At 60.5% G+C, this 14,472-nt stretch overlaps 2 protein-coding genes across 2 annotated transcripts; one reads left to right on the forward strand and one right to left on the reverse strand.

The window, feature by feature from the left end:
* Nucleotides 1–4,011: 4,011 nt before the first annotated feature.
* On the forward strand, nt 4,012–7,974 carry LOC128834252 (uncharacterized). The gene is made up of 2 exons (XM_054022870.1): nt 4,012–4,190; nt 6,728–7,974. Exon 2 carries the CDS (start codon nt 6,735–6,737, stop codon nt 7,893–7,895), a length of 1,161 nt encoding a protein of 386 aa, XP_053878845.1. The 5' UTR covers nt 4,012–4,190; nt 6,728–6,734; the 3' UTR covers nt 7,896–7,974.
* Nucleotides 7,975–12,500: 4,526 nt separating this feature from the next.
* LOC128834261 (uncharacterized) lies at nt 12,501–13,798 on the reverse strand. The gene is made up of 2 exons (XM_054022877.1): nt 13,013–13,798; nt 12,501–12,761 (listed from the first exon to the last, which is right to left on the reverse strand). The coding sequence occupies exons 1-2, from the start codon at nt 13,676–13,678 to the stop codon at nt 12,708–12,710; spliced, it is 720 nt and encodes a 239-aa protein (XP_053878852.1). The 5' UTR covers nt 13,679–13,798; the 3' UTR covers nt 12,501–12,707.
* Nucleotides 13,799–14,472: the final 674 nt, after the last annotated feature.

The following is a 14,472-nucleotide window of genomic DNA, read 5'->3' on the forward strand; positions in this document are numbered from 1 at the left end:
CGATCCGAGGCCCGAGCAAAGCAACAGCTCGAGGTGGCCACTCCTCGGAATCGCCCTCGGCCGTCGGTCAGTGCCCTCTACAGGGAGAGAAGTCCCGGCAGAGTCGCCATTGTTAGCCAAATGGGCTCGTTTCCCCCTGGAGCTGCCCAATTACCCCAAGGAGGCACGGGAGTCTAGAAGACGGCTTCAAGTCCTTTATTGATCAGTCAGCTGAGCGGGTGTCCCCCTCGACTCATGCCAGAGGGAGGAACACACCTTACAAGCACAACTGGGCTTCTTTTATACAGAGAGACAAACAACTTAGCGTGTCTAAATTCTGCTAACCTATGCATTGTTTAAATTCAGTTCTAGTAGTAATCAGGATACATCTGTTTAGCTTCCCGTCCTTCACATTCCTTTCCCAGGGTCCGTCCAACCCCCTCCCCTTTGCCATATATCTTCTATACATCCTGTATACGTGCAGCTTCATGCATGGGAAACGACAGTGAGAACTGAGATAAGCATCTTTACTGGGATAACAAGCAGAAGCCGAGATAAACATGTTTTTCGGTTTTTGGGCCTAACACCTTCCAACCCTGATATTCTATGATTCTGTGATTCTATGAACAACAAAACGGAGTGTGTGTGTGTATGTGAGTGCATGTGTGTAATATAGATCATATGCATATGATACAGTGTTGATTGATATATGTATTACTAATAAATGTGGCGTTTTCCCTTACTCCCTGTGACGGTGCTGCCCGTGGGAGCCAGCTCAGGTCACTCAATTAGGGTGAACTGCAAACAAAACAGGGCAGACAAACCCCAAATGTGGGTGGTTGTTCCAATACTTAGATTTACCAACCAGCACAAAACCGCTTCTGTAGTACCTCCCTGGTTACTCAGAGTCCAACCAACGCAGTTCCCTTAAAGTGCCCAGCCTCAGGCCTCCGTCCAGACACACCTGTCAGATGTGATGATGATTCCTGAAAATCTGATCTCATCATATAAAAGAAAAGGTTCTTCCAACCCCAAAGGATCAGCCACATACCCAGGTCCAACTATAACTTAGATCTGACCCAAAATACACGCTATAGCCAATTCTTATTAACTAAACTAAAATTTATTAAAAAAGAAAAGAGAGAGAGTGTTGGTTAAAAGATCAGTATACAGACAGATTTGAATTCAATTCTCGATGTCCAGATGCATAGCAGAGGTGAGCTTGTAGCTGCCAAAAGTCCTTTTAGAAATAGTCCAGAGGTTATAGTCCAATGTCCATATTCAGGGTGGCTCCAGTCAGTGACTGGAGATCTCAGTCCTTATGGCTTAAGGTTTCCCCCTCTTGAAACCCAAAGCAGATCTGAGATGAAGCAGGATCATGTCCCAGGGTTCTTGTACATTTCCAGCAGCCTTTCGGCCTGAGAAAACAATAGGTTTAATTCTCCTTCCAAACATCCTGGCAATTAGCACAGGGTAACTTATCCATTACACAGTTCAGATACAGGTTACCACAACCTTCAAAGAGACATAGAGACAATAATACTATTTCACTCAAGTATCATCATAAATGTTAATATTCCTTTTTTGATCTTTGAATTAAAGCTATAGCAATAGACAAGACTTGTTTGCTTACATCACAAGCCCTGAGCAAACACCTCCCCTTCTACCTCTAACAATGCCGGCTGCATTTCAAAGCTCTGTTCATTTCCAGATCTTCCTAACCAGTCCTTAAGGTTCACCCATGGGTCAGGTCAGTCTGGGAGTTAATTAACTCTTTCTGGCCCTGTCAGCTTCCAATGAAATATTATATCCCACTCAGAACGTCACACTCCCCCTGCAAAGATCCTGTGCAGTACTTTAAGTACAACACCCCTCACTCCTGACCCACAGCCCCCCCACTCCCCCGGCCCCTGACTAAGGGGTCCGGTTTCTGTATCTACAAGCTCTGTTTTAGACTGTGTTCCTGTCGTCTAATAAACCATCTGTGTTCCCAGCTGGCCGAGAGTCACGTCTGACTGTGGAGCTGCAGGGTCCTCTGGCTTCTGCAGGAGCCCCACCTGTACGGACTCGCTGTGGGAAGCGCACAGAGGGGCAGGGGAGGCTGAATGCTCCGAGGTCAGACCCAGGGAGGTGGAAGCCGTGTGAGCTTCTTGCCCTGGCGACAGTCTGCTCCGAGGGAGAGGAGGCTCCCCCAGAGTCCTGACTGGCTTCATAGGGAGCAGCTCCAGAGCATCGCCCGGGGACTCCGGGACAGGGGCTCAGGTGCTGCAGGTATCAGGTGGTGTCACAGACTCCCAGGTCCTGCCCACTCTTGACCCCGTGTGGTCCGTGGGGAGGAAACCCCCTTCAGTGCAACAGCCCTTCTCGGGGGTCCACTCTCTCTCGGGGTCAGGCCCCTCCACCTCCTGGAGCCGCACCTCTCGGAGCCCTAGCACGTCTGTCTCTGCCGTGGGCCCCCTCAGGGAGTCCCCTTGCTCTGAACCCTCCGGGCCTCCACCCCTGAAGGGGACGATGTCCCCCTGCACCCCACCCCCAACCTGTTCTCTAGCCCAGAGCGACTCTCAGCCAGCGTAAAACAGGAGGGTTTATTGAGCGTTGAACCTAGCACAGGAAACTCTCCAGACCTCAGGCCTGGCCTCCCACAGCCCAGCACATCCCAGTCTCCCAGCATCCAGGTGGGCTCTGCCTGCTCCCCCTCTCCAGCCCAGAGCCCCCCTGCTCCCAGCTGGGCACCTGAGATCCCTGGCCCCAGGCCCCGCCTCTGTCCATTGTCTTCTCTCCAGGGAAACAGGTCGCCTGGGCCTCCTCTCCTCTCTTCTGTCCTCTGGCCCCTCTGGCTGGAACCCGCTGGTTACCGGAGTCCTCTCTCCACAGCCCATTGTCCTCCCACTGGCCAGAACCGGCTGCGACTCCTGAGCTGGGCCTCCCCGTCACCAGTCACTGGGGTCTCCATTCTCCAGGCCGTTGGCTGGGGTCCCAAGTTCCCTCTCCGGTCCTGTGTAACAACAAACTCCCTCTCCCCTCACCTCATTAAACCAGCAACACCCAGAGACACTGAGTCCCACCCCCTCTGCATGCAAACCATTGGAAAAAAGAGGAAAAAACAAGAACACCCCCCCCCCGACTTCGTCACACCACCAGCAAGGGGAACCCCAGGGACCGCACGGGGCCAAGAGTGGGCACAACCTGTAAGTCCGTGACAGGCGGTCGGTGGATCCCCAGGGTTGTGGGGGGTGTGACGAAGTGGGACTGTTCTTAATGTTTCTTCTGAATACTGTGTGGGTGCCTCAGTTTCCCCTATGCATCTCTTAAGTCTCCAAGGTGCATAAATGGCCGACACTGCATCCTGGCAACAAATGGCTTGGGCCCTTCCCCCCTGCAAGGGAATAGCTAAAGGTGAACAAAGAGGTCAGGTGACCTCCTGGCCCGGGAAAGGAACTCAGCAGAGAAGGAGGGGCTGGAGGGGGTGTCAGTTTGGAGCTGGCTGGGGACGGGGAGTGAGGGCAGACGGGGGTGTCTGGCTCGCTGGGCCCCAGAATGGACCTGGCTGAGGGATCCGGTTCTCTGGACCTACGAGCTCTGTGTTAGACCGTGTTCCTGTCATCTAATAAACCTCTGTGTTACTGGCTGGCTGAATGTCACGTCTGACTGCGAAGTGGGGGTGCAGGACCCTCTGGCTTCCCCAGGACCCAGCCTGTACGGACTCGCTGTGGGAAGTGCATGGAGGGGCATATGCTGAATGCTCCAAGGTCAGACCCAGGAGGTGAAGCCGTGTGAGCTTCTTGCCCTGAAGACAGTCTGCTCCGAGGGAGAGGAGGCTCCCAAAGTCCTGACTGGCTTTGTGGGGAGCAGTTCCAGAGCATCGCCCGGGGACTCCGTGACAGGGGGTTCCCCTCGCTGGGGCTCGGTGGATCCCCAGGGGTCTGCTCTGGCTCTGCCGAGGGGGCTGACGCCGGCGTGGCTGGGGGTCAGTAAATCCCCTGGAGGCAGCGCTCAGCCGGGGATCACAGTGGCTCCAGAAGGAGCCAGGACTCGGGGGGCAGGGACGCTGGGCCAGGAGCCCAGGCACCAAGCTGTGCCCTTGGCAGTCCTGCCCCCACCCACCACGTGGCTCACAGCGCAGATAAGGAGGATATCAGCGGGGAAGGTGCCCGCTGCTCAGTCCCGGCGCTCGAGCCAGAGGCAGCATCACCCCTGGGCACCCGGATCAGGTAGGGGCCACGGACTCGCTGCCTGGGGACCCTGGCTCTGCCCAGCCCGGCCCCTTGCTCCCGGGGCCGCGGGGCGGGGGGACCAGGCTGCTCCAGGCCTGAGGTCCCCCCATGCGGCCCCAGAGGCAGAGAGCCCTCCTGGCAAGGGGGTGTTGGCCGGGGGTCCTGCGGGTGCAGGTCTTTCTGGTCCCGGCAGGTGGCTGGGGGCCTTGGCAGAACAGGGGAGAAGGGGAGCTCCAGGCCCTGTGGGGCCCCAGTGAGAGGTCCCTGCCTGTCCCAGCTGGGCCGCTCCCTGGGGCTGTTTGCACCCCGGTCCCAGCGTCTGCCCTTGGAGCCGGCAACGCGTCTGGTGAGGTCACCTTCAGCGGGTGGCTCCCTGCCTGGCCCCCTGCGCCCGCCCCTGGAGCCAGCCCGGTCCCCTGCGCCCGCCCTTCCCCCCTGCCCCTGGAGCCAGCCCGGTCCCCTGCACCCGCCCTTCCCCCCCGCCCCTGGAGCCAGCCCGGTCCCCTGCACCCGTCCTTCCCCCCCACCCCTGGAGCCAGCCCGGTCCCCTGCGCCCGCCCCTGGAGCCAGCCCGGTCCCCTGCGCCCGCCCCACAGGAGCCAGCCCGGTCCCCTGCACCCGCCCCACAGGAGCCAGCCCGGTCCCCTGCGCCCGCCCCACAGGAGCCAGCCCGGTCCCCTGCGCCCGCCCCACAGGAGCCAGCCCAGCTCCCTGCCCCCGCCCCACAGGAGCCAGCCCGGTCCCCTGCGCCCGCCCCACAGGAGCCAGCCCGGTCCCCTGCGCCCGCCCCACAGGAGCCAGCCCAGCTCCCTGCACCCGCCCCACAGGAGCCAGCCCGGTCCCCTGCGCCCGCCCCTGGAGCCAGCCCGGTCCCCTGCGCCCGCCCCACAGGAGCCAGCCCGGTCCCCTGCGCCCGCCCTTCCCCCCCGCCCCTGGAGCCAGCCAGGCTGGAACGGGCTGTGTTGCCTGCCCCCTGCCCGAGCTCTGACTCCCCCTGAACTCCCCCTGCCCTGCACCCCCCTGTATCCCCCCCGCCCCCCGCCCGCACCTCCCACCGCACCCACTTTTCTGATAAAAGGGCGTTTGTCCCGTTCACTCTTGGTCGGCAGCAAGCGGGACAAATACCCACTTCTGCCAAACGTGGGGGGCTGGCAGAGAGCGGGGCTGAGTCCGGGCTCGCTGGGGGGGCAGGCGGCTGGGGCCCTATAGCACCAGGGGCAAGTGAGTTGGGGGCCCAGGCACTGTGTAGACCTGAGTGAGACCCCCACACACCCAGCCTGCCTGTGCACCCAGCCCCTACCGTGCACACATCCAGCCCCCCCAACATGGACCCAGCCCCCCGTGCACCCAGCCCCCCACCGTGCACACACCCAGCCCCCCCCACATGGACCCAGCCCCCCTGTGCACCCAGCCCCCCACCATGCACACACCCAGCTCCCCCAGTTGGACCCAGTCCCCATGCTTACACCCATCCCCTTACCATGCACGCAGACCCCCTGCGCACCCAGCCCCCCCACACACGCACCCAGCCCCCCCACATGGACCCATCCTCCCCCTACCATGCACGCAGACCCCCTGCGCACCCAGCCCCCCCCACACGCACCCAGCCCCCCCACATGGACCCATCCTCCCCGTGTGCACCCAGCCCCCCACTGCGCACGCACACAGCCCCCCACACACATGCACACAGCCCCCCTCACATGGACCCAGCCCCCTACCCAGGGCCGGCTCCAGGGTAGGGAAAAAAAAAAAAAAGCCATGATCGCGATCTACGGCGGCAATTCGGCAGGAGATCCTTCGCTCCGAGCAGGAGTGAGGGACCGTCCGCTGAATTGCAGCCGAACAGCTGGACGTGCCGCCCCAAGCACCTGCTTGGTAAGCTGGTGCCTGGAGCCAGCCCTGCCCCTACCATGCGCACACCCAGCCCCACAGCTGGCAGAGGGACGCGCTGTCCCTGGTGGACGTGAACACGGGGTTGGCGGGAGGTCGTGGTGATGACAAGTGGGGCAGCTTGCCCCCCTCCCCCCCGAGTTGCTCACACCCGGTGAGAGCAGCTCGGCCTTGAGGCCCCAGCCTCTGTGAGATCCCCCCTTGCCCCCCATGTGGGGGCCCTGCTCCTCTCTCCTCCCACCCCCAGGGGCCCTGCTGCAGCATGCCGCCTCCCCCCAATGCTCCCTGGGCACTGCCAGGATTCCCCCCTGCACCCCTCCCCCACCTCCACCCCCACCCACCCACGTCACCCCCTCAGCACCCCCGTGTGTCCGCAAACGCGGGGCCCCGGCTACTCCCCACTGCCGCACCCCCGGACCCCTGCCTAACTCTAACCCTGCACCCCACTGCCGCACCCCCGGGCCCCTGCCTAACTCTAACCCTGCACCCCACTGCCGCACCCCCGGGCCCCTGCCGTGTGTCCCCCAACCCTGGGACCCCTGCTGCACCCCACCATCACACCCCTGGGGCCCCTGCTGTGTCCTCCCAAACCCTGGGGACTCTGCCACACCCCGTAACTGAGTGTGACGTCCCCTCTCCCGCAGGCCCGGCATGGCGCTCTTTGGGCAGCTCCTGGAGCCCCACGGCTACCTGCAGTCTCTGCGCTCGCTGGTGCTGGGCGTGGTGGCGCAGCTGCAGGGCACGGCCACGCCCGAGGAGCTGGAGTTCGTGCGGCGGGAGCTGGAGCTGCTGGACCGGGAGCTGGCGGGGGGCCCGGGGCTGCTGGATGACGCGGAGGTGGGGCGCTACGAGGACTGCGTGGCTGCCGTGTACGGGCAGCTGGGGGCGGCCGTGCGGGCGGGCAGTGCCCACGCCCCGCGCGAGAAGGAGCTTTTCCTGCAGAGCTGCGCCCAGTACGAGCTGGAGCGGCAGCTGCTGGGGCTGTGCCGGCGGGCGCAGGGCGTCTCCGTGCTGACCGGGCGGCCGGCGCTGCTGGAGCAGGCGGTCCAGGCCCACCGGCCCCGCCGCTGGCAGATGGCTCAGTTCTGCCAGAAACTCAACCTGGTGGTGGGCGCGGGGCTGCTGTGTCTGCTGTGCGAGGCCGGACTGACGGGGCGGGACGGGACCCTGCTGCTGGGCCGCTGGGCCGGCCGCATGGGGGCGCTGCACCAGCGCATGAAGGAGGCCGTGGGCCGGTGCGCCGCCTACTTCCAGGGGCAGGCGCAGGAGGACCTGGCCGGCATCCTGGCCCAGGTCCCGCTGCCTGGCCCCGCCGAGGTGGCCGCCAAGGTCCTCACGAAGCTGGAGAAGAACTACGACTGGCTGCGCTGGGCGGTGATGGCGTGGGGCGGGGAGCCGCAGCCTGGCCCGGACGGGGAGCCGCAGCCCGGCCCTGACGGGGACCAGGTGCTAGCCCAGGGCAACTACATCACGGGCCAGGCGGCCTGCGGGCTCAAGGTGGTAGCCTGCTACAGTGAGAGCCCCTCCTCGCTGGACAAGGGCCGCACCCACCAGCTGATCGGGGATCTGGAGTGGAAGCTGCCCAACCCGCCGCCCGAGGTCTATGCCAGCCTGGAGGCCGAGCCAGCCCGGGCCCGTGGCTACCTAGCCCAGCGCATGCTGCAGAAGCTGGGTGAGGGGCTGGGGCCTGGCGTCACCGTCCACGTGGTGCCTGGCAAGCTGGAGATGAGGAGCAACTTCCCGCCGGCCGCCTGCCTGCTGCACGAATACCGACACCGCCTGGCCTCCGGCACCGTCTGCATCTTCGGCTGAGCCGGGACGCCCAGCGGGGCCGGGGCTGTTCTGGGGGCCCCTCCCGCCCGGCTGGCCTGAGCCAATAAAGCTTCATGCTACTAAATGCTGCCTCTGTCGGTCATGCATCACCTGCCCACATCCCCCTCGGGAACGTCCCCACATGGGCACCTCTCCAAGCCGCACCCTCCCCACTCCTAGGCAGCCAGTGCTACCCCCAACCTTCAAACAGGCCCTTGGGGGGCCCCCATAGGTGGGCCAGATCTCCAAGGGGTCCCGCTCTCCCTTCAGGACGTCACCTGGCACAAAGCCAGCCTGGGCATCTCGCTGCCAGGGGCTGCTGGGAAGGGCAAAAGTGTAACAGGGTCAAACAAGAACTAGATACATTCATGGAGGATGGTGTTACGGACTCACAGATCGTGCCCACTCTTGGCCCCGTGCGGTCCGTGGGGGGTGCCCCTTCCAGTGAGACAGCCCTTCTCAGGGGTCCACTCTCTCTCGGGGTCAGGCCCCTCCACCTCCTGGAGCCGCACCTCTCGGAGCCCTAGCACAACTGTTTCTCGCCGTGGGCCCCCTCAGGGAGTCCACCCGCAAAGAGGTTGATGCCCCCCCCCGCCCTGTTCTCTAGACCGGAGTGACTCTCAGACAGCGTAAAACAGGAGGGTTTATTGAGAGTTGAACCCAGCACAGGAAACTCTCAGGGCCTTAGGCCTGGCCTCCCTCAGCCCAGCACACCCCAGTCTCTCTGCATCCAGGTGGGCTCTGCCTGCTTCCCCTCTCCAGCCCAGAGCCCCGCTGCTCCCAGCTGGGCATCTGAGATCATCAGCCCCAGGCCCCACCTCTGTCCATTGTCTTCTCTCCAGGTTGTCACGGAGTATTGGGGGACTCAGGGCCCTGCACCCCCGGCTTCCTGCGATTCACCATGACTCTCAGCCAGCCAGTAAAGCAGAAGGTTTATTTGGATGACAGGAATACAGTCCAAGACAGGTCTTGCAGGCACAGACAACAGGGCCCCCCTCAGTTAGGTCCAGCTTGGGGTCCCAGGGCATGCCAGCCCACCCCCCTTTGGGGGGTCAGAGCCATCTCTGCCTCCCAGCCATCTCTCCAGCCTCCCTCCAGCCTGCTTCCAGCCCTCTCCCTTCCGCCCTCCCCTTTCAGCGACCCCTCCCACAGCCTTTGTTCAGTTTCCCGGGCTAAGGAGTCGCCTCGCCTTCAACCCCTTCCTGGGTTCTCATGTTACACACTCAGGTATGCGCCCTCGGGCAGATCCCATCCTACAATGCAGACTATCCCAGCACACTCCCCTGTCAGCATTCACAGACCACAGTGAGAACAGGCCCAGTTCTTCACACAGGTAAACAGGGTTGTAAACCGGGGCCTCCTCTCCTGCTTCTGTCCCCTGGCTGGAACCGGCTGGTTAGGTCACTGGGTCCTCACTCTGCAGCCCATTGTCCTCCCACTGGCCAGAACCGGCCGCATCTCCTCAGCTGGGCCTCTGGGTCACCAGGTCACAAGTTGCTGGGGTATCCATCCTCCCGGCCATCGGCTGGGTCCCCAAGTCCTCTCTCTGGTCCTCTGCAAAACAAACTCCCTTCCCTCACCTCGTTAAACCAGCAACACCCAGGGAAACTGAGTCCCACCCCCTCCGCATGCAAACCATTGAAACTCCACAGAAAACAAGAAAACCCCCCACTGCGTCACAGATAGGTCCATCAATGGCTATTAGCCGGGATGGGCAGGAATGGTGTCCGTAGCCTCTGTTTGCCAGAAGCTGGGAATGGGCGACAGGGGATGGATCACTTGATGATTCCCTGTTCTGTTCATTCCCTCTGGGGCACCTGGCCCTGGCCACTGTCGGCAGACCGGACACCGGGCTAGACTGACCGTCGGGCTGACCCAGTCTGGCCGTTTGTATGTTCAGGGCCGGCCATGGGACCTCCGAGACAGATGTAAGCAGGGGAATGATCCTGTTCTTGTGGGGAGCTTCCCTGGCCTGCCTGACTCGAGGGCTCCCCTTCCACTCCCCAGGGTGGCAGAGGCCTCGGACCCCCAACCAGGCTGGGCCCAGGATTCCTGGGGCTCGACCCCCAATCCGGCTGTCGTACTTAGGACAGGGCTTGGGTGTCCCCACTCCGGGGGGCTCTGTCCTGACCCACTGATCATTGCATACAGTTCAAAGCAAACACGATTTATTACACAGCAAGTCCTTAAAAAGAAGTAGAAACTGGGAAAGGTGGAGGGAAAAGCCGTCACCCCGCTCTGTGGCAGGGAATGCCAGGGCAGTGCACAGTCTGTTCCTCACCCGGCCCAGGCCCTGCCCAGGCCCTCGCTGTGCCGCAGGTCGGACACTCTCTCTGGTGGTGGCCACACGCCCTCAGGCTCTAGGGGGCAGCCCCCCCCCGCCCGTGGGGGTTACAAGCCCCCTCCCAGTCTGGGCTGCAAGGCCTCTTGGCCTGGGGGCATCTCCCTGCGCTGGGCCCTCTGCCCAGGGTCTCTCTCACTCTGCCCAGCCGGCGGCTCAGGCACTCGGCTCCGGACGGCTGCAGCCCCAGCCCCACCCCCAGCTCCAACTCCCACCCCCCACCCCCAGCTCCAGTCCCCCGCCCCCAGCTCCAGCTCCCGCCCCCAGCTCCAGCTCCAGTCCCCAGCTCCCGGCGCCCGCCCCTGCCCCCAGCTCCCAGCCCGACCTCCAGCTCCAGCCCCCACCCCCAGCTCCACCCCCCACCCCCAGGCCCCGCTCCCAGACTCCACCCCCAGCTCCCAGCTCCCGCCCCCATCCCCACCCCCAGATCCAGCTCCCACCCTCAGACCCCTCCCCCAGCTCCCGCTCCCACCCCCAGTGCCCAGCTCCTGTTGTACTTAAAGTCCTGCACCGGATCTTTTCAGGGGGAATAAGGCAAAACACCACATTTATCAGTAATACATGTATTCATTAACACTGTATCATATGCATATGATATATAGATATAGTACACTCACACACACATAAGCACACTCCGTTTTGTTGTTGTTACCAATTAGTCGCTCCCCTTAACTGCACTGGCCAGGTGAGTTAGATGGGGGAGGGGTGGAGCCGGATCAACGCTCCATGTTGACAAGATGAGACCCAGGTCCTCCGCAAGACACCTCCCATTTATATCCTTTAAATCGGCTTCTGTACCCAATGACTGGAAGTTAGCTAATGTAACGCCAATATTTAAAAAGGGCTCTAGAGGTGATCCCGGCAATTACAGACTGGTAAGTCTAAAGTCAGTACCGTGCAAATTAGTCGAAACAATAGTTAAGAATACAATTGTCCGACACATAGAAAAACATAAACTGTTGAGCAATAGTCAACATGGTTTCTGTAAGGGGAAATTGTGACTTACTAATCTATTAGAATTCTTTGAAGGGGTCAACAAACATGTGGACAAGGGGGATCCAGTGGACATAGTGTACTTAGATTTCCAGAAAGCCTTTGACAAGGTCCCTCACCAAAGGCTCTTATGTAAATTAAGCTGTCATGGGATAAAAGGGAAGGTCCTTTCATGGATTGAGAACTGGTTAAAAGACAGGGAACAAAGGGTAGGAATAAATGGTAAATTCTCAGAATGGAGAGGGGTAACTAGTGGTGTTCCTCAAGGGTCAGTCCTCGGACTGATCCTATTCAACTTATTCATAAATGATCTGGAGAAAGGGGTAAACAGTGAGGTGGCAAAGTTTGCAGACGATACTAAACTGCTCAAGATAGTTAAGTCCAAAGCAGACTGTGAAGAACTTCAAAAAGATCTCACAAAACTAAGTGATTGGGCAACAAAATGGCATAATTTAGCTAGAACAAGTCAGGAAAAAGATCTTGGAGTCATCGTGGATAGTTCTCTGAAGATGTCCACGCAGTGTGCAGAGGCAGTCAAAAAAGCAAACAGGATGTTAGGAATCATTAAAATGGGGATAGAGAATAAGACTGAGAATATATTATTGCCCTTATATAAATCCATGGTACGCCCACATCTCGAATACTGCGTATAGATGTGGTCTCCTCATCTCAAAAAAGATATACTGGCACTAGAAAAGGTTCAGAAAAGGGCAACTAAAATGATTAGGGGTTTGGAACGGGTCTGTCGCGGAGTATCGGGGGACTCAGGGCCCTGCACCCCCGGCTTCCTGCGATTCACCATGACTCTCAGCCAGCCAGTAAAGCAGAAGGTTTATTTGGATGACAGGAATACAGTCCAAGACAGGTCTTGCAGGCACAGACAACAGGGCCCCCCTCAGTTAGGTCCAGCTTGGGGTCCCAGGGCATGCCAGCCCACCCCCCTTGGGGGGTCAGAGCCATCTCTGCCTCCCAGCCATCTCTCCAGCCTGCTTCCAGCACTCTGCTTTCAGCGACCCCTCCCACAGCCTTTGTCCAGTTTCCCGGGCCCCGGAGTCACCTGACCTCCAACCCCCTCCTGGGTTCTCATGTTACAAGCTCAGGTATGTTCCCTCGGGCCGACTCCCATCCTCCGATGCAGACCATCCTAGTCACACTGCCCTGTCAGCATTCCCACACCCCAGCAAGAACAGTCCCAGTTCGTCACATCTCTCCCCCCCTTCGAGACCGAACTGAGCGGGGTCACTTTAGCCAGTGACCTGGGGAAGTTCGAACCTACCCCCGTTCCCATGGATGCCCCCGCATCCCTCCAGTTCCTTGGTGGGAATTACACCAGGCCCCTTCAATTTCACGCCCCCCCTTAGGTCGGGGTGCTTGATGGCACTCGCAGTTCGCATGTGGGAAGGTTTATGCGGCCTGTGCCCTTTTCCCACCCCCATACCTCTGGGGTTCCAACTGGGCTGTGGTCTTCTCCCAGCGCTTCAGTCTGGAGGTCTGTGCTTTGGGCTCCCTTGGTTTAGAGCCGCCCTTTTAACCTTCAGAGGGGTAGCCGTGTTAGTCTGAATCTGTAAAAAGCAACAGAGGGTCCTGTGGCACCTTTGAGACTAACAGAAGTATTGGGAGCATAAGCTTTCGTGGGTAAGAACCTCACTTCTTCAGATGCAAGTCACTTCTTCAGATGCAAGACTTGCATCTGAAGAAGTGAGGTTCTTACCCACGAAAGCTTATGCTCCCAATACTTCTGTTAGTCTCAAAGGTGCCACAGGACCCTCTGTTGCCTTTTAACCTTGGCCACCCTCTGGAAAGGATCCTTTATGCTGGGCAAGGGTCCTAAAGCTGTTTTCCCCTTGTCCCAGGCCTTCCTCCCCCTCTGACAGGGGTCACAGGATCCGCAGTACTGTCGGACAGTAACAAAGACCCCAGGCCAGTAAAAGCTCCGTAGCAGCCTCTGCTGGGTACGCCAGGTTCCCTGGTGCCCTGAGAGGGGAATGTCATGGACCCGGCACAGCAGCTGGCGGCGATACTTCTGGGGTACCACCAGCTGCCTCCTGATCCCCCCTGACTCCATTTTCCCTGGGGGAGCCCATTCTCGGTACAGGAACCCCTTCTCCCACAGGAACCTTTTCCGGCCACCTCGTCCCATGGTCTGTACCGCATTGAGGTTGGCCAGGTCCCTTATCTTCCGCAAGGAGGGATCTCTCTGCAACTCGGCCTGGAACTCAGCAGCTGGGACAGGGATGGCCACCTGCTCTTTCTCGCCCGCTGGGTGTGAAGCTGCAGCCTCCCTGAGCCGTGTCCCTGGGCGTTCCCTCCCCACCAGGTTAGGGTCCTGCGCCCCAGGCAAGGCACCCCCCCCAAGGCCAGGGCGCAGTGCCCCTCGCCGGCTCTGACCGCGGGTCACAACCAGTGCCTTTTGGGGGTTGCTTGGCCAGTTCTCCAGGTCCCCCCCCATCAATACCTCAGTGGGCAAATACGGGTGTACCCCCACATCCTTGGGGCCCTCCTTGGCCCCCCACTTCAGGTGTACCCTTGCCACGGGCACTTTGACTGGTGTTCTGCCCACCCCCGTCAGGGTCAGGTAGGAGTTGGGCACCACCTGATCTGGGGCCACCACCTCGGGCCGGGCCAGCGTCACCTCTGCGCCCGTATCCCAGTATCCATTGACCTTCCTCCCATCCACCTCCAGGGGAACAAGGTACTCTCTGTGAATGCTGACAGGGGAGTGTGCTGGGATAGTCTGCATTGGGGGATGGGAGACAGCCCGAGGGCGCATACCTGAGTGTGTAACATGAGAACCCAGGAAGGGGTTGAAGGTGAGGTGACTCCTTAGCCCGGGAAACTGAACAAAGGCTGTGGGAGGGGTCGCAAAAGGAGAGTGCTGGAAGCAGGCTAGAAGGAGGCTGGAGAGATGGCTGGGAGGCAGAGATGGCTCTGACCCCCCAAAGGGGGGTGGGCTGGCATGCCCTGGGACCCCAAGCTGGACCTAACTGAGGGGGGCCCTGTTGTCTGTGCCTGCAAGACCTGTCTTGGACTGTATTCCTGTCATCCAAATAAACCTTCTGCTTTACTGGCTGGCTGAGAGTCATGGTGAATCGCAGGAAGCCGGGGGTGCAGGGCCCTGAGTCCCCCAATACTCCGCAACAACTGGTGGCAGAGGTGGGATCTACTGCACCCCGTGGACGGCGCTTCCTGCAGTAAGTGACCGGGGAGCAGTAAAACGAAGGGGGATTGACGGGGACCAGGCGT

This window comes from Malaclemys terrapin, chromosome 1 (genome assembly GCF_027887155.1).
Source record: "Malaclemys terrapin pileata isolate rMalTer1 chromosome 1, rMalTer1.hap1, whole genome shotgun sequence".
Lineage (NCBI taxonomy): Eukaryota > Metazoa > Chordata > Testudines > Emydidae > Malaclemys > Malaclemys terrapin.